This window comes from Aquila chrysaetos (assembly GCF_900496995.4).
Source record: "Aquila chrysaetos chrysaetos chromosome W unlocalized genomic scaffold, bAquChr1.4 W_unloc_2, whole genome shotgun sequence".
NCBI classification, from domain to species: Eukaryota; Metazoa; Chordata; class Aves; order Accipitriformes; family Accipitridae; genus Aquila; species Aquila chrysaetos.
In genome coordinates this window covers 4,039,837-4,067,377 of record NW_024470322.1, presented here as the reverse complement: position 1 = coordinate 4,067,377, position 27,541 = coordinate 4,039,837, and the positions used below count along the sequence as shown (strand labels likewise).

The 27,541-nt window shown below is 42.5% G+C and overlaps 1 protein-coding gene across 6 annotated transcripts in view; it reads right to left on the bottom strand.

Annotated features, from left to right (window-relative positions):
• LOC121232942 (chromodomain-helicase-DNA-binding protein 1) overlaps positions 1-27,541 on the bottom strand; it is an 84,160-nt gene that overhangs the window by 48,603 nt on the left and 8,016 nt on the right. For 5 of the 6 annotated variants that reach the window (XM_041121449.1, XM_041121452.1, XM_041121447.1 and 2 more), the window contains 3 exons: positions 4,140-4,347; positions 2,581-2,682; positions 1,161-1,228 (listed from right to left, as the gene is read on the bottom strand). In XM_041121449.1, coding sequence (XP_040977383.1) covers positions 1,161-1,228; positions 2,581-2,682; positions 4,140-4,347 — 378 coding nt within the window. The remainder of the gene's footprint in view (positions 1-1,160; positions 1,229-2,580; positions 2,683-4,139; positions 4,348-27,541) is intronic. The other variant, XM_041121451.1, reaches the window with a different exon arrangement.

Below are 27,541 nucleotides of genomic sequence, written 5' to 3'. Positions count from 1 at the left end.
TCATCTGTCTCCTTAAAAGATTTTTTTTTCTGCAAGCAGTAAATTAAAAAACACCCAAACAACAACCCCCCAAAATAAAAACACACCCCCCCCCAACCCACCAACTCCCCCACCCTATGCAAATCCACAACCCGTATTTATTTGGAGATATAGACAACATATAAAACACCATATTCTAGGGCTTGGATCCTGTACTAAGTTTATATATATAGAAATCTGATCTGCATGTCAGATAACAACTGCAAACATACTTGTTCAAAATATGTATAAATCAAAATTGAAGCACTGGATATATGAGGTTATTTGGCTACTAGTTTCTAAACTTAAATATCTTCCCTGTAACAGAGTATGTTATTAGGTGTAATCATTCTTAAGTAACAGAAGACTGTGAATAACAATTCATCACTAGAGAAGTACTATTTTGCATAGCAAGCTTTTTTGAGCCCCCCCCCCCCCCCATTTCTTGAAGATATTATATTGGCAACCCTGAATATTGAGATGATTCAATTAACTGGAGAAGAGGAATGAGAGAATGATTCTATACACTGTTCATAAAAAAAACCAACCCCCCAAACCCCAAACAAAACACAAACAAAAACACACACCCCCACCCACCACCCCCCCCAGGTCACTACCAATGAGAAGGTATAACCTTTTTCACAAACTTTTTTATCTACAGCTTAAAATCAGCTCAATTTCAACTTAGCTTTATTGACTAGCCAAGAGAGCTTATTACTGTCAAACCTGTAATAATTTGGGGGTTTTTGCCTCTAAAATGTTTAAAAATTTGGCATGAACTACAGGATTCCAACTTAAATTTTATCTGAGACAACCTACTTAAGTAGTTTCCTATTTCTTCAATAATATTCAGGGAGGACCTTCAACTCAAAAATATGCCACAAATAAGACTACTTTAAAAATAAAAAGTGCTGATGAACATTTTTCAGTAACACTGTAGATAATACAGACTCTTTTGCTCAGAAATGAATAGCAATACATATGTTCCTTTGAGAGTATTTATTTTAAAATATTCCAAAACATTAATCAAAACTGAGAAGCACAAGATTATGTATTTCAAGTGCAGAGAAGTGAAGCCTGGGTAATTATAAGCATTATGTCACCATAACAAAAAATTATATTATTTATGAAAAACATCTTACTCTCTATGTTTTTTCTTCTTGGTTTCACTGGAAGAGTCATCTGCAGAATCTTCACTGCTTGATGAATCCTGCAGATGAAGAAAAGAATATATACAATTCATTACCACAAAAAGAATGAAGTATTTTTAGTATTAAAAAGATAATTCAGCTCCTACTTTCAAACTGAAATCATATTCTTCATGTCTTATCCTCTTCATCCCCCTCAGTGTACCCACTGATACTGAATGAGATCAGGATTGCTATTGATTTCATATTTCTCCATCTATCAATATACCATGTCAGCAGAACTCTAGAAAACACTACAAAAACTCTGTCTTAAAATATAATCATTGTGCCTACATATAGTCATGGTTTAGACTGCTGCAAGTTAATAAATCAAGATGAAGGTTCTATCAAAAGCCTAATAAAATCTCCTGCCCTTTGAGAGCTCTCTCACCTTTCATATCCTCTCACATTTAAACACCACTAAGAAAATTTTGAGAATAGCATGTATGTTTCTTTTCTCTCCACTCCTAAACAAAAAATAATAAATAAATCGATGAACCCTCTTAAAATTGTTTCCCTAAAACCAATCTCATAGAGATTAAATTTCGATCATTTTTATCCTAAAAAAGAGTCTTCAGGAAAAGAGTACTTAGCAACAGCTATAAATTAATATTTTAACTATATATGATTAACTCCTTCCTTTAGTTTTAATCTGACTAAAAAAAAAACCAAAAAAACCCCACCCACAGTAATGATTAAAGACCGGTGATCACAATGCTTACTTTTTTTTTTAATAATGAAGAAAATATGAAAGCCTGCTTTTAAATAAATTTTAATTCACAGTCACTAGTGTCCTTAAAAGATATTCCTACTGCACAAAGTCAATTTTTGTTTAGCCTATGGTTTAGGTTTTAAAAATCTCTAAAATTGAAGCATGGTTCTTAAAATACAAGAATTCTTTTATAACTGTTACAAAAGTTGCAAAAATCTAGCTTTCTATTCCATATAGTGCTTTTGAAAACTGCAACAGCTACCTTTTTCACTATAGTATTGTTTCTATATAAAGTCTTTTAGCATTTTTAACTGTCTTTATGGAACTCAGAAGGCAGAAATACAATGAAAGTTAATACTACGTGACTTGAAAATTTTGTCCATACAACACAGAATATCTAGCTAAAAATATCAATCATCTCAACTGCTATCATTTTGGCACAACTCACCTGAAAACATGCAACTAAATTCTCCCCCCCCCCCCAAGTTTCCTTATAAACATGTCAGTTATTTGAACATTACTTTTATAGACTAAAACAAGACTTTTTAAACATACACACACACTTAAGAGAACAGAACTGGGCTCTACATAATTTTATTCTAACATGTGGGGTAATAAGACATGCATGTTTACATTTTATTTACTAATTTATATGTTATTCACCTCTTCTGAACTGCTGTCTGATGAGGCTGCCTTCTGCTGTTGTTGCTTCTTGAGCACTGCTGATCTCTGCACAGCAAGTATAGTTGGACTGGACTTCCAAAACTGAATTGGAATTCAGATACAAGAGTCATTTAAACCTATTGAAACTTTAAAGTTTACCACATACTTACTTTTCTTAAGATGAGCAGCATCGCTATTAAGATGGATCTCAATTTTATTAATAATAAAAAACTCACTATAAAATACCACATGCATTAATAATATTGGATAGCATTTTAAAGTAGTGAGACTTCTGCAGAAAGGAATGTTATATGAGAATTGCCAGCACGATTTTTACAGTAAGTATAACAATAGTTGTGCAGGCCTCTGTATTATTAAGATAACTTTTTTTTTTTTAAAGTAAATTTTTAAACTGATCTAGATAAGTCCTTTCAGGCCACTTAGCTGATATATTTTTGCTTCCTATGGGAATACTGAAGTACATAGAATCATAGAATATCTCAAGTTGGAAGGGATCATCAAGTCCAACTCCCTGCTCCTCACAGAACTACCTAAAACTAAACCATATGACTAACAGCATCATCCAGACGCTCCTTGAACTCTGACAGGCTTGGTGCTATGACCACTTCCCTGGTCCAGTGCCTGTTCCCTTCTCTTCTCCAAGCTGAACAAGTGACCTCAGCTGCTCCTCATAAGTCTTGCCCTCGAGACCTTTCACCATTTTGGTCATTTATAAAAACATTGAAGAGAACTGGCCCTAACATTGAGCCCTGGGGAACTCCACTGGTGACTGGCCGCCAGCCTGATGTAACCCCATTTACTACAACTCTTTGAGCCCAACCCATCGGCCAATTGTTCACCCATCATATTATGGACTTGTCCAGCTGTGTGCTGGACATTTTGTCCAGAAGGATACTGTGAGAGACACTATCAAAAGCATGAACATGAACAACAACAAAAAAAAAAAACCACAAAAAAAGAATCCTTAACGGCCTTTGAATCTTACGGTAGGAAATATTTTATTACCTTCCATATATATCATATATCATCCAAATTAAGGCCATATTACACAGAGAAAAAGGAGAATTTAGGTAACTTTCATCCATTGCATTTAAGAGATTTCTAAACACCACTTTTCTTCTAAATTTGGAAGACTTTATCCCCATACAGAAGACAAGCTGCATCTAAGCCTGAAACTGTCATACAATCATTTATTGATATGAAGAAACTAAGCATTAGAGAGACAACTTTAAAAAAATTTTAGAAATAACAACATTATGTGTGGCTTTGTCTTCAAAAATATGCAATAAGTTGATAGGTGCTTCTGCGTGATAAAATTTAGGTAATTATCTAACTGTAGGTATTTACAGAGATGAGAATTTAAGAGCCCAATGTTTGTTATGAGAGCTAACCATGTGCATTCACTAAACCAACCAAGTTAGAATTCTAAGTAAAAGTTACGGGGTTTTTGTTTGTTTAAATTAAAACTGCTCTTGTAACTACTCTGCACAGAGTGGGTTTTTTCCCCACAAAGGGTTAATTTACATGTTTTGTTTTACCTCAGATCCATCAACTTTTGGTGGTGGTTTAGCTTGAACTTGTTTCTTCTCTCTAGATGTGTCAGACTCTGATTCTGATTGACTGCCTGACTCTGAACCAGACTCGGAGCCACTGCTACATGATTGACTGCTACTTCCATCACTACTGCTTCCAGAGCTTGAACCAGATCCAGAAGCTGATGCTGACCCAGAATCATCATCTGATTGGCTGCAATTAGAAATTAACACGACATTACACAATGGCTAATTAAATAGGATTTAAAAAAAAAAAGTCACATTAAAAAGGCTTTAGCTTCACATATAAATCAATTGTTAGGTTAACCCAGACACATGGATAGCATGCAAATGAATGTACTGGATTAAATAAATCAGGAATGAAAATTCAGAGTTTAATCAGATCCTTTTCACTAAACCTTAAAAGAAAAAAGGGGGGGGGGGAGGGAGAGAGAGGCGAGAAAGAAGGGAGAACATTAATCATTAATGTAGAGGAGTCAAAAGAGGGTATTTCTCACCCACCCAAACCCTTACTTAGCTCTATCAAACCCCACGTATTTTTGTGTATACACACACACACACTTGTTTTAAGTCTTTTTAGATCAGCAGTGTGTCCCCCCAAATTTTTTTTTTGAGCATGCATTTCTTCAAAGCAATTATAAACTCCGTTTTGTTTCCCTAGTTTTACTTTTTTCATAAAAAAAAATAGGGAAAAAAAAAAAAGTATCTTTAAGGAAGCACTTGCAAACTACATTTCATGTTGTGATTTGGACCAACTATATACAAAATACTACCAAACACTTGATTAAATAAAGTGTTTATAAAAATAACTGGAAAACCAGAAGTGTGTTGTCACACATAATATAAATTCATGCAGACCATCTTATACTGTTAAAGTAACAGCGGTAAAATTCCCCACACAGAAAAACTCTGAATTTGTCACTGAATAAATGACTTGTGCCAAGTCATGTAATCAGTGACCTTAGCATATTCTTGGGCCACTGGATTATTCCACCTGTACATTTATTTCACACTAGATTTAACATATTTAAATAGAATAATATTTCAAGTTAAACATTTATTTCATGACTATTCAAAACCATAGAAACATTTGGTTTTCTAAAACAATTTTACAAAGGAACAGAGTTAAGACTTTAATAAAATTCCTCATTAGGTTAAATACTACCATACTTTAGAGATATCAAGAGGGAAAACATTGGAATTACACCACCACACAAGCAAAATAATTGTAAATTATGTACACTTGGGTTGCAAGCATTTAAAAAGAAACAAACCCCCAGTAAAGATAATACCAAAAATCCAAAACAATAAAAACCCCAAAGCTGATATCAAAGTCTAAGCCTATCACTGCCAGGACAATTCATCTGGCTGTCAGCCAGCGGGGGGGGGCGGGTAGGTTGATCATCTTCCGCTCTAGAACACACTTAATTGACAACATTTAAAGCCACAAAACAGAACAACTACTCTCCCTGTTGCTAACAGCAATGAAATTGTACTAGTGAGGGAAAAAAAATGAAGCTATTCACAAACTGATTCCTGTAGACAGCACCTCAACCAACCAGCTGCATCTGTTGACTTTGAAAGAAAGAAACAAACCATGAAAAAGCTTCCTTATTTTGAAGTGGGGGATATGAAGAAATACGACTGCTGGGTTTACTTACACTTGCTGAGGAGAAAACTGGGGAGCAACAAGGCTGCTTCCAAACTTCCCATTCCTGTCATCAAGGGCCTACTTCAGGCATGATGCTATAACACTAACATATTAACCTGACTTGAAAAATAAAAGCAAAGCACCCACTGTAGAATATGACTGGAGTTTAAACTATTTACCAGAAATTAAGGGCAACATCCACCATGATTCACCAAAGATATTTTAAATACAATAGTATTATTGTACACAACTGTTACCTTACCTTAAGTGTTGGGTAAATTAGAGCGTTATAAAACAATAGCATTTCTCAGCATAGCATAGTGCTATGTGCATAGTGGTAAATATCACAGGGACTATGGAAGATGGTACATGAAGAGAAGAAAATTCAGCAAGGAGAAACCTTGAGACACAAGTAAATACCTGCCAGACAAGTCCCTGTGACAAAATGCCACCAAAAATGCCTAAATCCTACATTTAGATAAATAAGCAAAAATCATGTCAGTAAGATTCACAGTTGATGGGAAATTTTAACAGTTTAATGTTTTTCAACATAGGAAGTAAGCGGCAAGTTCAAAAACAAGAGGATTGTGAGATAGAAAGAAAAAGTCTAATAGATATTGCAAGTATTTGCTCAGGAGCTAGATGTAAAGAACTCGACTAATTCCAAATCATTTTCTTTATGAAGAGATCAACTAGCTATCATCTATGTTCTCCATTAAGTAATACCAATCCATCAACAGATGTGGATCATACAATATTCAGTGTTCAGACAAAATACGTAGGCTCCTTATCTTGGCAACACTGTCTAATTACAATGGTGTTTGAGAATTTTGAACAATTTGAATACCCTTGGGATGTTGAAACCAGCATGGTCCTATTGCTAGGAACTAGCATGTTCCTGAATGTGGACATAACAAACTGCATATCAACTAATAGTAACACCTGAAAAAGAGTAAAGGTTTCAAAGTCAGTATTCAACTGACTTTTTAATAAACGCAAGATTATAGTACAAATCTGTAGCTAGAAGCAAGAGGGATGGGGAGGTGAAGAAAGGAAAATACAAGAAACAAAAAAAATCAAATAATAAGGTTCACCACAATTGTTTCAGGGCTACCCTAATGAAACCCTCTACGAGGAAGAATGCAGGGTCACTACTGTAGACTAACAGCTAATTTGTACTTAGAATAAAGAAAAAACAGAAAGATAAAGTTTAAAGGCCCTACCATCCACAAGGTCTTACTAAGCTGTCTTATCCCACAGTGTTAAATCAGCACAACAAGAAAAATGGGAAAAGGCAAGCTGAGCATCAGCAAGTATTTTTGAAAACAAGGCCTTGCTAAAACATTTATCAAATCTTGAGATGCTATGGCAGTGCTCATACAGGCTTTAAAGAGTTTCAAATTCACTGGTAAAAAGTACCTATGGGAGAGGACTAGTGCATACTGGGTAGAGTTTACTTCAACTCTAGTCATCCAAATTAATGCAGATGTGTGAAACTACACTAGAGTTTCTGTCTGTACACCCTCTTATATGTACCACATATTTGCAGAGATCTTGATGTAACTACAGCACACACAAAAAACAGACAAGATGAATAGCTGTGACTTCGTTTTTACTGAAGTGTGGAGAACTTGCCTATTCACTGGCCACAGGATGACCAGCTGTGGAAGGCTCCGAGGACTACCAGCACACATTTAATTTATCATGTGTTCTCATTGGGGGGGAGGTCCATTTCTACCCTAAGCTTCAGTAGAACTTTGACTTGGAGACACAACCCCTACAAGGGCAGTATTATAGCCCAAAAGTTTGTATCTACAAAGGAGGTAGGAAGCAGGGAAATATATGAGTACATTCTGCATATTCTGCAATGAAGATGATACACTACAGATTGCTGAGACCGTACAAGCAGCACTGCATGACACAATACTTTTAAAACTCAAATAGCTGCAATAGTCTATATATCAAAGGACTTTCCTCTGAGAAATATAATGAATTTAAGCCAACAGTAACGATGATGAGGAACCCTAGGCAAAACACACACTATACAGTAAATGCTACAGGATAAATGCTCAATTTTCAGCATTAAAAAAACCCAAACAACAAACCACCACCACCCCCCCTCCCCCCAAAACACCCCCAAACCCCAACTTTTCCAAACATCAGAGAGAAAATTGATATTTTTTATTTCTACTGCTGAGATCACTGTAGTCTAAGAGCCAGAAGAGAACAAGTTTATGCCAAGGCAAATCACTAGCTGTCACATATTTCCAGGTGCAGACTGTATCCTTGTTTTTCTTGTACTTCGGCCAAACCTTAAAAAAAATAATTTATTTTTTTTTAAACATAACATTCCTTCTTTCACAAAGTGTAAAACTTATATGTCAGTATTTCAAACTATGATGTTCAACTGACTTTTTTTAAATAAGAACTTAATACTAGCATCTTTCAAATTCAATCTTACACTAACATAGGTGTCATGAAAAGGCTTAAGAACAAGGAACTCAGTTTAGCCACTCCCTCTATCAAAAACACTGCCTCTGCTCTCTCATAGAAATCTTTTTTTTTTCTTAAACCTAGGGGAAAAAAAAATATATCTGTGTATATACACACACACAAAAATAAAATGGAAAACTGCAAACAGGGCACGCAAACAGTGATCGAGAGGGCGCCGCAGTTTGCACAGCAGGGCGCACAGAAGGGCATGTGAGAAGGGCTGTGCACCCTGCTTGTAGGCCCACAGCCCAGGGAAGTGCTCTAGGTCTCTGCCAGGATGGTGGGCACTCGCCTCAGAGTTAAAACCAGTGTTTCTACAAAGAAAGCCCCTGAGATGTGGTGGTGGGTTGACCCTGGCTGGACCAAAGCCACTCTATCACTCCCCCCCTCAGCTAGACAGGGGAGAGAAAATATAACAAAAGGCTCATGGGTCAAGATAAGGACAGGGAGAGATCACTCAGCCAATTACTGTCACGGGCAAAACAGACTCGACTTAGGGAAAATTAACTTAATTTATTGCCAATCCAATCAGAGTAGGGTAATGAGAAATAAAACCAAATCTTAAAACACCTTCCCCCCCCACTGATGTCAGATACAGAAAGTCCTTTGGTAGATTATAAAGTCCTGTTTTAAATTAAGTTAGTTAGCCAAGATCATTCTGATCTTTTCTATTCTTCCTGTTTAATGGTGCCTCACCTGGAGCACCAATTCTGATCCTTTCTATTCTTCCTGATTGATGGCGCGTCCCTCTTGGCAGGAAAATGAACCATTGACCCGATACAGAGCGGCTTAGCGGTCAAAGCAAGGAGGGGCTACCTCCCTAAACGACCACTGAAGACCACCCAAGACCCCCGCGCGTGCGGAGAAGGCACCTGATGTGTCATGGTTATGTAATCCTATGCATATGCATTAGATACTTTGAACATGTACTAGGTAGGAGTAGTTTAATAAATTAGGTGCAATTGTTACTGTATAAAAGGGACACACCTGATGAATCTGGTGTGCTTGATTTGTGGAAAGTCCACTGAGCACCCTGCGCAGAATAAAGCGATATCTCTCCTGAGTGTGTGAGATTGGTCTATTGCACACCGGGTAACGAATCCGCTTTTAGGACAACACCACCACTCCCTTCTTCCCGGGCACAGCTTCACTCCCAAATTCTCTACCTACCCCCCCAGCAGCGCAGGGGGACGGGGAATGGGGGTTACGGTCAGTTCATCACATGTTGTCTCTGCCGCTCCTTCCTCCTCAGGGGGAGGACTCCTCACACTCTTCCCCTGCTCCAGCACGGGGTCCCTCCCACGGGAGACAGTCCTCCACGAACTTCTCCAACGTGGGTCCTTCCCACGGGCTGCAGCTCTTCACGAACTGCTCCAGCATGGGTCCCTTCCACGGGGTGCAGTCCTTCAGGAGCACACTGCTCCAGCATGGGTACCCCACAGGGTCACAAGTCCTGCCAGAAAACCTGCTCCAACGTGGGCACCTCTCTTCACGGGTCCGCAGGTCCTGCCAGGAGCCTGCTCCAGCGCAGGCTTCCCACAGGGTCACAGCCTCCTTTGGGCATCCACCTGCTCCGGCGTGGGGTCCTCCACGGGCTGCAGGTGGATATCTGCTCCACCGTGGACCTCCATGGGCTGCAGGGGGACAGCCTGCCTCACCATGGTCTTCACCACGGGCTGCAGGGGAATCTCTGCTCCGGCACCTGGAGCACCTCCTCCCCCTCCTTCTTCACTGACCTTGGTGTCTGCAGGGTTGTTTCTCTTCATGTTCTCACTCCTCTCTCCAGCTGCAGTTTCTGTGTCGCAGCAATTTTTTTTTCCCTTTCTTAAATATGTTATCCCAGAGGCTCTACCACTGTCGCTGATTGGCTCGGCCTTGGCCAGCGGCAGGTCTGTCTTGGAGCCGTCTGGCATTGGCTCTGTCGGACATAGGGGAAGCTTCTAGCAGCTTCTCACTGAAGCCACCCCTGTAGCCCCCCCAGCTACCAAAACCTTGCCATGCAAACCCAATACAGGGGCACTGAGGTGCCCGTCTGCTGGCCTGACAGGGAGACACGAGAGGTATGCTGCCTTCCAGGAGCTAAGGTCCGAGATGTTGCCGAGAGGGTGCCAGAACTTGTCAAGAGCACAGACTACTATCCATTGCTACTCTTTCATGTGGGCACGAATGACACTGCAAGCCGGAACCTGGCCAGAATCAAAGATGACTACAAAGACCTGGGGGTGCAAGCAAAAATTATTGGTGCCCAGGTTATCTTTTCTTCCATTTTACCAGTTAGAGGAAAGGGTGCAGCCAGAAATAGACGTATAATGCAAATCAACTTCTGGCTTCGTGGCTGGTGCCGTCGTGAGGGTTTTGGCTTTTATGACAATGGGACGTTCTTCGATGACTACAGCCTGTTAGGGAGGGATGGGATCCACCTGTCTAGAAGAGACAAGGGAATCTTTGGCAGCAGGCTGGCCAACTTGGTGAGGCGGCCTTTAAACTGAAGGACTTGGGGGGGGGGGGGGGGGTGTCCAAAGTGGCAACGCTCACACCATTGCAACCAACTGGGGAATAAGCCAGGCCAACCAGAGCAGCGACAAATGTTCCTTAGCTGCCTCCCAAGATGAGAACCAGAAGACCAACCACGTCAAGGGTGTGTATACCAATGCGCGCAGCCTGGGGAACAAACAGGGGGAACCGGAGCTCCGCGCCCAGTTCAGAAAGTTATGATATTATAGGAATAACTGAAACATGGTGGGACAACTCACATGACTGGAGGATCGCGATGGATGGCTATAGGCTGTTTTGTAAAGACAGGCAGGGAAAAAGAAGAGGAGGAGAGAGGAGGAGTCGTTGCACACTATGTTAGGGAGAACCTTGAATGTATAGAAGTCAACTACGGCGACTGTGGAAGCCCTATCAAATGCCTCTGGGTCAGGATCAGAGGGGTCGTCTCCAAGGAGGATCTTACAGTAGGCATCTGCTACCGACCTCCAAACCAAGATGATAAGACCAACAAAGCAATATTTGGGTCACTTAAGCAAGCTTCGGGTCAATAGAACCTGGTTCTTATGGGTGACTTCAACTACCCAGACATTTGTTGGAAGAACAATACAGGAGCTCACATGTCATCCATCATGTTCCTGGAATGTGTAGAGGACTGCTTCCTCATACAAATGTTAGATGTGCCAACCAGGAATGAGGCACTGCTGGACTTGCTACTCACAAACCAAGAAAACCTGCTTTGTAATATCTCGGTTAGTGATAGCCTTGACTGCAGTGATCACAGTACTGTGGAGTTTGGGATCCTGCTGAGCACGCTGAAGGTTAGTACTAAGACAAAGGTTTTAGATTTTAGAAGAGCAAACTTCAGCTTGCTCAGAGCTCAATTGGGAGGGATTCCATGGGAAGCTTCCACAGAGGATAAAGGAGCTAGCGAGTGCCAGGAGTTTTTCAAGAATGCTCTCCTGGAAGCACAAAAACAGTTCATCCCCTTTAAAGGTAAGGGAAGTAGGCGGAGCAAGAGACCCCCTTGGCTTAAGTGCGAGCTTCTGAGTCTGCTCAAAACCAAAAGAGAAGCATACCAGAGATGGAAAAGCAGATGAATACCAGTTGAGAACTACAAGGGCATTGCCAGGGCGTGCAGAGATGCAGTTAGAAAAGCAAAAGCTCAGCTCAAATTGAAATTGACCAGAGATGCCAAAAACTACAAGAAAGGGTTCTTCAGGTACGTAAACAACAAGCAGAAACAGAAGGAAAATATTGGCCCACTGTTAAACAGGAGAGGTGAATTAGTCGCCAACAACACTGAAAAGGCAGAGGTTCTCAACACTTTCTTCACCTCTGTCTTTACCAGCACTGCTGGGCCCCAGGCCTTGGGAACAAAAATCCAGGTTGATGCAAACACAGACCCACCGTCAGTGAAGGAAGAGTTGGTATGTGAACTATTACAGGAGCTTAACCCCTACAAATCGATGGGCCCTGACAATATCCACCCAAGGATGTTGAGAGAGCTGGCTGAGGTCGTTGCGAGGCCGCTCTCCATAATCTTTGAGAAGTCGTGGAGATCAGGGGACATCCCAGAAGCCTGGAAGAAGGCTAATGTCACCCCCATCTACAAGAAGGGCTTAAAGGCCGATCCGGGAAATTATAGGCCCATCAGTCTTACTTCAGTCCCTGGGAAAGTTATGGAACGAATCCTCCTGTGGGCTATCACAAGTCAAATGAAGCACGTGATTGAGAAAAGCCAGCACGGATTCACCAAGGGCTAATTGTGCTTGACAAACCTGATCGCCTTCTACGACAAAAGTAACCTGCTCAGTTGATGTGGGGTGAGCGGCGGACATTGTCTACCTGGATTTCTCCAAGGCTTTCGATATGGTTTCCCACAGCCTCCTCCTAGAGAAACTGATGCGTTACGGTCTAGACAAGTGATCTGTGCGGTGGGTGGGAACTGGCTGACAGGCTGCACCCAGAGGGTGGTAGTAAATGGCTCCTTTTCAAACTGGCAACCTGTCACAAGTGGCGTCCCCCAGGGATCGATATTGGGCCCAACGCTGCTTAATATCTTCATAAGTGATCTGGACAATGGGATCAAGTGTACTCTGATGAAGTTTGCCAATGATACCAAACTGAGTGGGGAAGTGGACACTTCGGAAGGGAGAGCCACCCTGCAGGAAGACCTGGATAGGCTGGAAGAGTGGGCTAACAAGAACTTTATGAAGTTCAACAAAGCCAAATGCAAGGTCTTGCACCTGGGAAAACATAATCCAGGAATGCAGCACAGGCTGGGATCTACCCGGCTGGGGAGCAGCTCTGTGGAAAGGGACCTGGGGATCCTGGTGGACAACAATCTCAATATGAGTGAACAGCGTGCTGCTGCAGCAAAGCAAGCCAACAGGATGCTGGGTTGCATCAACAAGGGCATCACCAGCAGAGATAAAGAAGTCATTATCCCACTCTATTCAGCGCTTGTCAGGCCACACCTGGAATACGGTGTTCAGTTTTGGTCCCTGATATACAAAAAAAGATATGGACAGGCTGGAGAGGGTCCAGAGAAGGGCCACAAAGATGATCAAAGGACTGGGAAGCCTGCCATATGAGGAAAGGCTGAGAGAACTGGGTTTGTTCAGCCTTGAGAAAAGAAGGCTTAGGGGACACCTTATCACCATGTTCCAGTATTTAAAGGGTGGCTACAAAGAAGATGGAGACTTCCTTTTTACAAGGAGTCACATGGAAAAGAGGAGGGGTAATGGGTACAAGTTGCTCCTGGGGAGATTCCGATTGGACACAAGAGGAAAATTTTTCACAATGAGAACAATCAGCCATTGGAATAATCTCCCCAGGGAAGTGGTGGATTCCCCAACATTGGACACTTTTAAGATTTGGCTGGACAGGGTGCTGGGCCATCTTGTCTAGACCGTGCTTTTGCCAAGAAAGGTTGGACCAGATGATCCTTGAGGTCCCTTCCAACCTGGTATTCTATGATTCTATGAACTCATTCCCTAACCAAGCTATTTGGAGATTGCAGCAGTTGAAAGAAAACATCTTTGTATTAATACCACAAAAAAAAGTTTCTTGCCTAAAAGGACTACTTACCTATTCAAACAGAAGTTGAATGGAAATTTTCAGCCTAAAATTTATTTCTCAGTTAGTTATCTTTAAAAGGTATCTACCTACATATTAGAATATGTAGGTAGTATAAGAAACAGATCAGCGTCAGCCAGACTACCAACTTGCATGATCAACTCCTGGGATAAAGCAGTGTCTTACTTGTTTTTGAAGTAATACCTGTAAGAAAGCAGCAACAATAAAGACGACAGACCTATTTAACTTTCTAAAAAAAATTCAAGTCTCCAAAATATGCCAAGACTTGCTTGGAACAAAGGAAGAAGCGTTATCTAAAGAGAAGACTAAACCCCTACTTTTTCCCCTCACACCAAAATGTCTGCAGGATTCTAGCCACGTATCTTAAGCAGTGTCCATAATAAAAACTGGGGTATTGAAAATTAATATTTTTTGAAAATTACATCTTACTGAAAAACTACTGTAGTAAGCTACTTCTTTTCAACACAGCTACTAGCAGTTTGCTACACCATGTCAATTCACCACCAGAGAGCATCCCTTTCTAGCACTTTGCTTTTGCAGATGTAACTTCACTGGGATATATGTACTTGGCTTTTTATTTTTGTTTCACTTGTCTAGTGCTGATCTAGTCAAAATTTAACAGAGAGTCATTACTTCTCAGTATCACCTAAGCAGGGCCCAGATTCACCCTGCCTCAGGACTTAATTGTAGCCAGATTTTTTGCTACAGTATTTTAGCCAATGTATTCATGAAAGAAAAACAGAACTCTCCTTCCCCAGGCTCCCCACATTTTACTGCAAACACAAAACTACTGGCACACTAAGGGGTAAAAAGCAGTAATGGAGAGCAGCCTTCCTTTCTTCCTAACACGGACACATTAAGCAACCTTTAGTTATTAAAAATGAACATAAATCTCTAATCCCTGTCACGGGATTACCTATGTCCCTCTACCACATGAGCAGTAATTCAGATTAAACACTAGTAATTCAGATGCTAACCCTAGGAGGAAGGATGGAATTATTTAAGAAAAGGTACACAGTTACACACATGCACATGTTAAAAAAAAAAAAAAAAAAGTTATATCTATCATCTCCTTGCAAATAGAGGGGAAACTAAGGAAGAAGCAACTTCAAAATTTCACTTTAAATGCTCCTATATTTACTGTGAATTTCAGCAATTTTCACACAATTTGAAAAATGGTACAAAGCAGCAGTATGAGCTATCACATCTGAAGCCAAGCACCTTGAAAACACAGTCTTGGTCCTCAAACAATATATTTGCCTGCTGGTGGGTGATGCTCCACAAGAATAACTTATTTTGACATTGCTATTAATGCCCTCTCCAACCTTCTCCCAACACAGCACCCCCTTAGTGGTGTCAGTGCAGTCTGTAGAAAGAACAGATTCAGCTTTTAAAAAACATCCTACCAACTTACAGACCCCACAATGCAGTGTAACAAGTGAGCACAATTGAACAGGGCAATATTTCTTAAGACTGCTGTCCTGAAACCAAAGTATAAAACGGTGCAAATCAATACAGAATTCAGGAAAATTAACTAAATAAATTTCAAACGAAAAAGTTTTTTTTGTTGTTGTTTTCAATTTTAGTACATGCACACACATTCCACATTGCATCATGACAGACTGCAGTTGCTTTTCCAAGTGTTTAAAATGCTATGCAGTCTAATATCTTTTCCCCTTTCTTCAAGGAGCATTGCTGACATAACTAAAAAAAAAAAAAAAACCCAAAAAACCCAAAACCTCTGCAGAACTCATTACACTGCAACATCTACCAGCATCGCTGTAAGTTCAGAGAACTTGTTTGCCATAGTTTTAAAAATCTAATTGTTTGAGGTTTTGAAGCTTGTAGGAAAAGACATACAAGATATAGAAGTTTCATACACATTTCTAGCAGCTCAGATGACATTTTCTTGATCCGCTAAAATGAATACTGTAACAGCTATTATATGGCAAAACCAATCATAATCAGCTTGAGAAAAATTCACATTCTTTTGAGAACTTGAAAGACAAGCAATCTCTCACTCCAACAACTTCTATCAGCAGCATGCCAGAAGTGGTGTAATCTTTCTTGAGGTTGAAAAGGAAAGGAGATACAGTTTAAGACAACATGTACATTTTCTAGAAATAATCATTGCAAGCTATCATTGCTAACCGAGCTACAATTGAGAGCATTTCAGACTATACCAAAATTTGACTTTTAAAATAGTTGTTCCATTAGGGGAAAGAGAAAACACACACCCCCACCAAAACACAACACACTTTCATGATAGCAAGACTGTTTCCTTTCATCCTTTTATTAAAAGGAGCAGAACCTAAGTTCTATAATAAAAGCATTGAAAATGTAAATTCATGGAAATAATAGCTGTGAGATAGTCATATTTTAACATCCTTGTCACGTTTTTCTTTTCCTCCTTTGCCTATGGGCTTCTTTGATTTTCCCTGCATTATCTGTAGCGTAATATACAAGCAATTCCTCCTCTAGCTAAAGAGCTTTAAATGCTATCTGATGCTGTCCAGCTAGGGTCCATAATTTGTCTAACTTCTCTCACAATGAGTAATGCCTATTAACACAAAATAGCACCACTGACCTCTACAAGATTAATCACTTGAACTGGCACGACTAATTATCGACATTCTGGTATCGTATCTCTAGCGTTAGGATGCAAGGAACATTAAAACTCAAATATTTCTTCAACCAAAGACTCAGAATACTGTCATAATTACCTGCTACCTAATGCTGTTAAATAAATATCATCTCAGGAACAGCAATTCTGATCCTCTGCTCTCCAGAGTTCCTTTTACGTAGGAGGACAGGCAAAGTGCTTTATTTCTTGCCCCCTTCTCTTACTGTACAGTCCAGGGTCAGTACCTTTTCTTTAGATGCTTTTATTTGAAACAGTTCAGCAAAAGGTGAAAGAGGACACCATATTCATCATGTTGCAGACACCTGAAGTAGCCTAAAAGACAGGGTTTGGGTACAGCACGACCAGCCTTTTTTCCCCCTCTTTCAAAAAAGCATGCTTGAAACTGGAAGATAGGATGCAATCTTCAGACCTAAGCCTAAATTAGAACCTTCCTGTCTTTCCCTCACGCTTTCTGAATATACTCAAGAGACTGGTAGAAAAACCATACATACCTTACATATAATGAGAAAAAGAGACAGTGTACAAAACTTAATTTTCAGTTAACTATTGTCTTGGTTTTGGGTAGGATAGAGTTAATTTTCTTTCTAGTAGCTGGTACACATGTAGAAGGTGCACACCACAAGGTGCTCTGTGGTTTTACCTATGTGATCATGGAGAGGACATGAGGAAATGGGATGGAAAGCCTACCTCAGTCCTAGATGCACAGGTACATGAGTTAGGAGGAAAAAACACCACAAAAGGGAATACTACCAGGAAAAAATGCCACTCCAGTTTCCAAACAGAGTAGAAGGGCTGATCTTATTTCTGATCCTCTTGAAGGGACTTCTGAGCCAATTTTATGAGAAGTGAGTACTGGATACTCTGACCAGGATTAGAGGGGCCCTGCCTCCAGCCAGGTGGAGGAAAGGGACAACCGGGTCTATTGGACTGTGTGGATTCGATGGCCTGGCACATTAGATCCACAGGAGTATAAGGCTCTAGTGGACACTGGTGCACAATGTACCCTAATGCCATCAAGTTATAAAGGGGCAGAACCCATCTGTATTTCTGGTGTGACAGGGGGATCCCAAGAGTTAACTGTATTGGAAGCTGAAGTAAGCCTAACTGGCAATGAGTGGCATAAACACCCCATTGCAACTGGCCCAGAGGCCCCGTGCATCCTTGGCATAGACTATCTCAGGAGGGGGTATCTCAAGGGCCCAAAGGGGTATCAGTGGGCTTTTGGTATAGCTGCCTTGGAGACGGAGGGCACTGAACAGCTGTCTACCCTGCCTGGTCTCTCTCAAGACCCTTCGGTTGTGAGGTTGCTGAGGGTTGAAGAACAACAAGTGCCAATTGCTACCACGACGGTGCACCGGCGGCAATATCGCACCAACTGAGACTCCCTGATTCCCATCCACAAGTTGATTCGCCAACTGGAGAGCCAAGGAGTGATCAGCAGAACTCGCTCACCCTTTAATAGTCCCATATGGCCAGTGTGAAAGTCTAATGGGGAGAGGAGACTAACAGTTGACTATCGTGGCCTGAATGAAGTCACGCCACCACTGAGTGCTGCAGTGCTGGATATGCTAGAACTTCAATACGAACTGGAATCAAAGGCAGCTAAGTGGTATGCCACAATCGACATTGCTAATGCATTTTTCTCCATTCCTTTGGCAGCGGAGCGCAAGCCACAGTTTGCTTTCACTTGGAGGGGCGTCCAGTACACCTGGAATCGACTGCCCCAGGGGTGGAAACACAGCCCCACTATTTGCCATGGACTGATCCAGACTGCACTGGAAAAGGGTGAAGCTCTGGAACACCTACAGTACATTGATGACATCATTGTATGGGGCAATACAGCAGAAGTCGTCTTCGAGAAAGGGAAGAAAATAATCCAAATCCTTCTGAAAGCTGGTTTTGCCATAAAAGAAAGTAAGGTCAAGGGTCCTGCACAGGAGATCCAGTTTTTAGGAATAAAATGGCAAGATGGACGTCGTCAGATCCCAATGGATGTGATCAACAAAATAGCAGCTATGTCCCCACCGACTAATAAAAAGGAAACACAGGCTTTCTTAGGTGTCGTGGGCTTTTGGAGAATGCATATTCCAAATTACAGTCTGATTGTAAGCCCTCTCTATCAAGTGACCCGGGAGAAGAATGATTTTAAATGGGGCCCTGAGCAACAACAAGTCTTTGAACAAATTAAGCGGGAGATTGTTCATGCAGTAGCCCTTGGGCCAGTCTGGGCAGGACAAGATGTTAAAAATGTGCTCTACACTGCAGCTAGAGAGAATGGCCCTACCTGGAGCCTCTGGCAGAAAGCACCTGGGGAGACCTGAGGCCGACCCCTGGGGTTTTGGAGTCGGGGATTGTGATGGGTTGACCCTGGCTGGTTGCCAGGTGCCCACCAAAGCCATTCTATCACTCCCCCTCCTCAGCTGGACAGGGGAGAGAAAATATAACAAAGAGCTTGTGGGTCGAGATAAGGAGAGGAGAGATCACTCACCAATTACCGTCACGGGCAAAACAGACTGATCTTGGGGAAAATTAACTCACTTCATTACAAATCAACCAGAGTAGGGTAATGAGAAATAAAACCAAATCTCAGAACACCTTCCCTCCACCCCTCCCTTCTTCCCGGGCACAACTTCACTCCCGGATTATCTAGAACCCCCCAGCGGCACAGGGGGACAGGGAATGGGGTTTACGGTCAGTTCATCACACGTTATCTTCTGCCGCTTCATCCTCCTCAGGGGGAGGACTCATCACCCTCTTCCCCTGCTCCAGCGTGGGGTCCCACCCACGGGAGACAGTCCTCCACGAACTTCTCCAACGTGGGTCCTTCCAATGGGCTGCAGTTCTTCACAAACTGCTCCAACATGGGTCCCTTCCACGGGGTGCAGTCCTTCAGGAGGATGCTGCTCCAGCGTGGGTCCCCCCACAGGGTCACAAGTCCTGCCAGAAAACCTGCTCCGTGGGCTCCTCTCTCCACAGATCCGCAGGTCCTGCCAGGAGCCTGCTCCAGCGCGGGGTTCCCACGGGGTCACAGCCTCCTTCGGGAACCCACCTGCTCCGGCGTGGTGTCCTCCACAGGCTACAGGTGGATATCTGCTCCACCGTGGACCTCCATGGACTGCAGGGGGACAGCCTGCCTCACCATGGTCTTCACCACGGGCTGCAGGGGAATCTCTGCTCCGGCGCCTGGAGCATCTCCTCCCCCTCCTTCTTCACTGACCTTGGTGTCCGCAGGGTTGTTTCTCTTACATGTTCTCACTCCTCTCTCCAGCTGCCGTTTTCTGCCTGTCCCAACTTTTTCCTTCTTAAAAATGTTATCACAGAGGCATTACCACTATCGCTGATTGGCTCGGCCTTGGCCGGCGGCGGGTCCGTCTTAGAGCCGGCTGGTATTGGCTCTCTCTCGAACACAGGGGAAGCTTCTAGCAGCTTCTTACAGAAGCCACCCCTGTAACCCCCCCCGCTACCAAAACCTTGCCACACAAAGCCAATACAGGGATACAGAGGATCCGAGGCTCGCTATACTCCAACTGAAAAAGAGATATTGGCAGCATATGAAGGAGTTCGAGCTGCCTCAGAAGTGGTTGGTACTGAAACACAGCTCCTCTTAGCACCCCGACTGCCAGTGCTGGGCTGGATGTTCAAAGGGAGGGTCTCCTCTACACATCATGCAACTGATGCCACATGGAGTAAGTGGGCCGCACTGATCACACAACGAGCTCGCATAGGAAACCCCAGTTGCCCAGGAATTTTAGAAGTGATCGTGGACTGGCCAGAAGGCAAAGATTTTGGAATGTCGCCAGAGGAGGAGGTGACACGTGCTGAAGAGGCCCCACTGTATAATAAACTGCCAGAAAATGAGAGGCAATATGCCCTGTTCACTGATGGGTCCTGTCGCATTGTGGGAAAACATCGGAGGTGGAAGGCTGCTGTATGGAGTCCTACACGACAAGTTGCAGAAACTGCTGAAGGAGAAGGTGAATCGAGTCAGTTTGCAGAGGTGAAAGCCATCCAGCTAGCGTTAGACATTGCTGAAAGAGAGAAGTGGCCAGTGCTCTATCTCTATACTGACTCATGGATGGTGGCAAATGCCCTGTGGGGGTGGCTACAGCAATGGAAGCAGAGCAACTGGCAGCGCAGAGGTAAACCCATTTGGGCTGCCGCACTGTGGCAAGATATTGCTGTTCGGATAGAGAAGCTAGTGGTAAAAGTACGCCACGTAGATGCTCATGTACCCAAGAGTCGGGCCACTGAAGAACATGAAAACAACCAGCAGGCAGATCAGGCCGCCAAGATTGAAGTGTCTCAGGTGGACCTGGACTGGCAATGTAGGGGTGAGCTATTTATGGCTCGATGGGCCCATGATACCTCAGGCCATTAGGGAAGAGATGCAACATATAGATGGGCTCGTGATCGAGGGGTGGACTTGACCATGGACACTATCGCACAGGTTATCCATGAATGTGAAACATGTGCTGCAATTAAGCAAGCCAAGCGGCTAAAACCCCTGTCGTATGGAGGGTGATGGCTGAAATATAAACAGTGGGAGGCCTGGCAGATTGACTATATCACACTCCCACAAACCCGCCAAGGCAAGTGCCATGTGCTTACAATGGTGGAAACAACCACTGGATGGCTGGAAACATATCCTGTGTCCCACGCCACTGCCCAGAACACTATCCTGGGCCTTGAAGAGAAAGTTTTATGGCGACAGGGCACCCCAGAAAGAATTGAGTCAGACAACGGGACTCACTTCCGAAACAACCTCATAGACACCTGGGCCAAAGAACATGGCATTGAGTGGGTATATCACATCCCTTATCACGCACCAGCCTCCGGAAAAATCAAACGATACAATGGACTGCTGAAAACTACATTGAGTGCAATGGGGGGTGGAACTTTCAAACATTGGGATACACATTTAACAAAAGCCACCTGGTTAGTTAATACTAGAGGATCTGCCAATCGGGCTGGCCCCGCCCAACCAAGACTTCCACATACTGTAGAAGGAGATAAAGTCCCTGTAGTGCGCATGAGGAGTATGTTAGGAAAGACAGTCTGGGTTAGTCCTCCCTCAAGCAGAGACAAACCCATCCAAGGTATTGTTTTTGCTCAAGGACCTGGGTACACCTGGTGGGTGATGCAGAAGGATGGGGAAGTTTGATGTGTACCTCAGGGAGATTTGGTTTTGGGAGAGAATAGCCAGTGAATTAGGCTGTATGATATTTAACTGCTAAATAACCTGCCAATGTATGTCATTGTATCTATAGTGTCTATATGCCATATCAAGGGTATTACTATAAGAATTACCCCAATGACTGAAGGATGGACTTTGAAACTGAGCCACGTACAACAGTGATAGAACTTGAACTGGCGCCCAGCAATTTCCTCAAGATCAACATCTTCGACCTGCAGACCAAGGGTGTGGGTTGCACCAAATGTACCAGCCACAAGTTCCAGAGGCAGCATACAACAACCCAACACCTCACACCATCTCTCTTATCCTGAAGAACTGTTACAACAGATGGAGCCCCAAAGTCATGGACTAAATAAAATTGATGGACACATTGGAGGGATAACCCATCGACTAAGGGAATACTATATGGGGGGGGGGGTGTGTCCATATACATATATATAAGACAAGGAAAGTGGTAGTGGTTAATTGGAAAAGGTAAGATCTGGGCATGATGTAGATGGTATAGAATAAGGGGTGGATAATGTCCTGGGTTCAGCTGGGATAGAGTTAATTTTTACAGGAACCTGGGAGGTGGGGGGGCATAGCCGGGGCAGCTGACCTGAACTAGCCAAGGAGCTATTCCATACCATGTGACATCATGCTCAGTATATAAATGGGGAGCGGGCTGGGGGGAGCTCTCTCGACTTTCGGTGGGGGAAGTGGTGAAGCGTCGGGTTCCGCGTGGTGAGCAGTTGCACTGTGCATTACTCTTTTTGTATATTCTTTCATTAGTACCGTTGTTGTTGTTGTAACTTCTCTTTTTTTTTTTGTGTTGTCCCAGTACACTGCCCTTATCTCAACCCTCGAGGTTCCGTTTTTTTTTTTTTTTTTTCTTTTCTCTCCTCCGTCTCCTCCCTATCCCACCGGAGTGGGGTGGGAGGAGTGAGCGAGCGGCTGCGTGGTCCTTTGTTACCGGCTGGGCTGAAACCACGACAGGGGGGTGGAACATTCAAACACTGGGATACACATTTAGCAAAAGCCACCTGGTTAGTCAACACCAGAGCATCCGCCAATTGGGCTGGTCCTGCCCAATCAGAACTTTTACGTACTGTAGAAGGGGATAAAGGCCCTGTAGTGCACATAAAAAAATATGTTAGGGAAGACAGTCTGGGTTACTCCTGCCTCAGGCAAAGGCAAACCCATTCATGGGATTGCTTTTGCTCAAGGACCTAGGTGCATTTGGTGGGTAATGCAGAAGGATGGGGAAGTCCAATGTGTGCCTCAAGGGGATTTGATTTTACGTGAGAATAACCAGTGAATTCAATTGTATGATGTTAGTTGCTATATAACCCTGCTACTGTATGTTATCTTTACTGTAATTGTTATATGCTATATCAACGGTATTACAGTAAGAATCACTTAGATCAAGCAAGAATGAACTGTGATAAAACTGAGCGAAGCGCAGTAGTAATAGAACCAGAACTGACTTCAGCATGCAACAATCCAACACTACACAACCGTCCTCCTGCTGCACTGAACGTCACCTGCTCACTGCACCGCACTGAAGCCCGATCCTGCTCTGCCAACTGAGGGGACTTCGCACCATCCCTCCTGCCCAGAAAGACTGGTATGACAGATGGAGCCCAAAGTTGGGGACTAAATGAACTCAAGGAACAATTTACATAGATGGCCCATAGACTAAGGGAATGATATCTGTGTGTGTGTATACATATACATACATATAGATCTCAAAGGACAGAAAAGGTGATGGTGATTAATTAGGATGTATTGGAAAGTATGGGACCTGAGCATGACGTAAATGGTACAGAGTAAGGGGTGGATATTTTCCTGGTTTTGGCTGGGGTAGAGTTATTTTTTTCTAGTAGCTGGCATAGTGTTATGTTTTGGGTTTAGTATGAGAAGAATGTTGATAACACTGATGTTTTCAATTGTTGCTAAGTAGTGTTTAGGCTAAAGTCAAGGATTTTTCAGCTTCTCATGCCCAGCCAGCAAGAAGGCTGGAGGGGCACAAGAAGTTGGGAGGGGACACAGCCAGGGCAGCTGACCCAAAGTGGCCAAAGGGGTATTCCATACCATGTGACATCATGTCTAGTATATAAACTGGGGGGGGCATTGGCCTGGGGGGGATCACTGCTCGGGAACTAACTGGGCATCGGTTGGTGAGTGGTAAGCAATTGCATTGTGCATCACTTGTTTTGTATATTCCAATCCTTTTTTTATTATTATTGTCATTTTATTATTGTTGTTGTTATCATTATTAGTCTCTGCTGTTCTACTAAACTGTTCTTATCTCAACCCACGAGTTTTACCTTTTTCCTTCCGATTGTCTCTCTCATCCCACTGGGTGGGGGGGAGTGAGTGAGCAGCTGTGTGGTGCTTAGTTGCTGGCTGGGGTTAAAGCATGACAACTATTCACCTGCGTTTGTCCATTTACTGTATCCCACCTTGTCACATTATGTCCTCCCTTTACCTCTGCTCTTGCATTGCTGTCCTCTTCCAACCAACTCATCCTGTGGTGTAATTTGCCTTTTTTTTTTTCTCCCCTCCCTTCTTCACTGATGAATGTGCTTCCAAGAAGAGACCAAACATCAACAGAAATTATAAACACTATCAAGACTAGAATTAGAAGAACTCTAGATCTAAAACAATAGGGGCAAGGCAAATTAAGCTACAGAATAAAGATGCTGTTAATATGATGTATGTAGAAAGGGAATATTCAGTATTTGCTGTTGAAAAGCATTTGTGCTCTTTTAGATACTTAATTCTGTTAATCAAAACAGAATTCCTGCTTTTGTAAGTCCCTCTTTTGAAAATGTGTCATATAAGCCTTCCTCCCCCGCTTAAAGCAATTTTTATATTGCTTATACATATAAACCCCAGTAAAATTAAAACAGCATTATTTGATAAAAGGTATTCTTGAATAAGAAACCATACATTACATACACCGTACTTTGTTCAATTGGAAAAAAAAACCAAACAAAACAACAACCAAATCCAAAACCAACAACACTAAACAAAGACAGGAATGCATGAGACTGCACAAAACAGTTATAGGAGCATCACGGGACCATGGAAAAAAAGAAGCAAAAGTGATGGATAAAGCAATAATGATGACCTCTTCAGTCCTGTTGAAGTGAGACTACTTCTCTACCATGCAAACAAATCACTGCAATGATGACAAAGTTAAGTGACAATGCTAACCTGCAGTAATAGGCATACAGGAATATATACTAAGAATGAATAGCATGCTCTCAGGATGGGATTTCTACATGAAAAAGTATAGTTTCATGTATGTTGGCAAACCAATGTAAAGTCTACAGAGAGCATCTTCCAGGATATGTAGTACAGAAGCTTCTCACACCCCTAGCCCTTGAGTCAAATAGTTGCATTTGTACAGCAGCATATGTCAAATCTGATTTGGTATGAAAGTTTGACACAACTAAGAAGTTAGTCTGTATTACATTTTATAGACATTGTCTCTGGATATTCTCAATATATTCAAGAGCAACTTAAGAGAGATCCACAAAAGCAATATTTATTTTCAAACTATTTTGCAAGAAAAGCAAGATAGCTTACTGAGAGTACCAAGAGATAATTGTTGCATGTTTGTACCTGTTAATTTTTCAATAAATATCTATAGAATAAAATCAGAGTATGCTTTGGGGAGATGACAGGAGAAGACAGACTTAAAGAAAAAAGTCACTGACAAACATTAAGAGCAAGTGTTCTGTCACAGAGTCACTAGTTCTTTTCAGTAGTCTTAGGTTTAGCTTCACTAGCTAACCTCTTAAAACAAGGTCCCCCTGATCAGAACACAAAACTAGGAAGTCAGCTAATTTATACAAGGCACTAGGAAGAGAAACTTCAAGACAGAAAGCTACACAAGCCATGCTGCAAAAGCACTGTTAGAGCATTTAGACTCCTGTACAAGGTCTAGGTTGATAAAGGACCCAAGAGGACAATTTATCACTGCTGATTTAGAGGGCATTCATTACATTAAACTGCCTTAACAATCCTCCAATTTAAAAACAACAGGAAACAGAATATCAATTTGAGCAAAACAAAAGTTTAACCCATTAAAACCAGAAAAGATTAATTTCTGCAAGGTCTTTGAAAAGCATCTGAGATGACAGTTCACCATTATTTTAATAAACCAGAAGTCCAAGGAAGGTCATGCATTTGAATGGGAAGAGCCCCTTCCAGAATGAATAGAAGTAACAGACATAAATGCTAAACTCTTAAAACTGAAAGTTCATAGGTAAGTTTATTTAGGCAAATACAGTGCAAGTAGGTTTTTTTTCTTTTTTTTTTTTTATTAAAGAAAACTGAACTACTCAATCTGATTTAGATGTGTAAAAGAGATTCATCTTATTCATCACCACCAATAAAAAACGAAGGGAGCAAAGAGTATTAAGTTCAGGCTACCAAGAAGTGTTATTTCCTGTCCTCATCTATTCTGAAGCACGAACTCGATTCCTTTTTCCTGACTTTGGCTGACAACTTGTCCTGGTTTTGGCTGGGATAGAGTTAATTTTCTTTCTAGTAGCTGGCATAGTGTTATGTTTTGGGTTTAGTATGAGAAGAATGTTGATAACACACTGATGTTTTCAGTTGTTGCTAAGTAGTGTTTAGACTAAGTCAAGGATTTTTTCAGCTTCTCATGCCCAGCCAGCAAGAAGGCTGGAGGGGCACAAGAAGTTGGGAGGAGACACAGCCAGGGCAGCTGACCCAAAGTGGCCAATGGGGTATTCCATATCATATGACATAATGCCCAGTATATAAACTGGGGGGAGTTGGCCTGGGGGGGGATCACTGCTCGGGAACTAACTGGGCATCGGTTGGTGAGTGGTAAGCAATTGCATTGTGCATCACTTGTTTTGTATATTCCAATCCTTTTATTATTATTATTATTATTATTGTCATTTTATTATTGTTGTTGTTATCATTATTAGTCTCTTCTTTTCTGTTCTACTAAACTGTTCTTATCTCAACCCATGAATTTTACCTTTTTCCTTCCGATTCTCTCCCCCATCCTGCTGAGTGGGGGGGAAGCGAGTGAGCGGCTGCATGGTGCTTAGTTACCGACTGGGGTTAAACCACGACACAACTCAAATTCATTTCTTGCCAATTAAAAATAAAAGTAGGATGGTGAGACACAAAGACAAAACTCATTTTCATTCCCAACTTTCTACCTCCTCCCCCCACCCCGGGGGGGTGGAGGGGAAGAATGTGGAATGGGGAGTTGCAATCGGTTCATAACAGCTCATCTGCCACTCCTTCCTCCTCACACTTTTTCCCTGCTCCAATGTGGGGTCCCTCCCACAGGATAGTCCTTCACAAACTGCTCCAGCATGGGTCCTTTCCATGGGGTACAGTCCTTCAGGAATGGACTGCTCCAGCGTGGGTCCCCCAGGGGCTGCAGTTCCTGACAGAAAACCTGCCAGGAGCCTGCTCCATCATGTGCTCTCTACAGGCTGCAGCTTCCTTCAGGGAACATCCACCTGCTCTGGCATGGGGCCCTCCATAGGCTGCAGGGTGGATATCTGCTCTGGAGTGGTCTTCTCCACAGGCTATAGGGGAATCTCTGCTCCTCCCCCTCCTTCACTGACCTTGGTGTCTGCAGAGCTGTTTCTCTTGTGTTTTTCTCCCCTCGTTCCTCCCTCTCTCACACACACACTCTGCTGCACAGCATTTTACCCTTTCTTAAATGTTATCACAGAGGTGCCACCAGCTTCACTGATTGGCTCAGCTTTGGCCAGTGGCAGGTCCATTTTGGAGCCAGCTGGAACTGGCTTTGTCCAGCACAGGGGCAG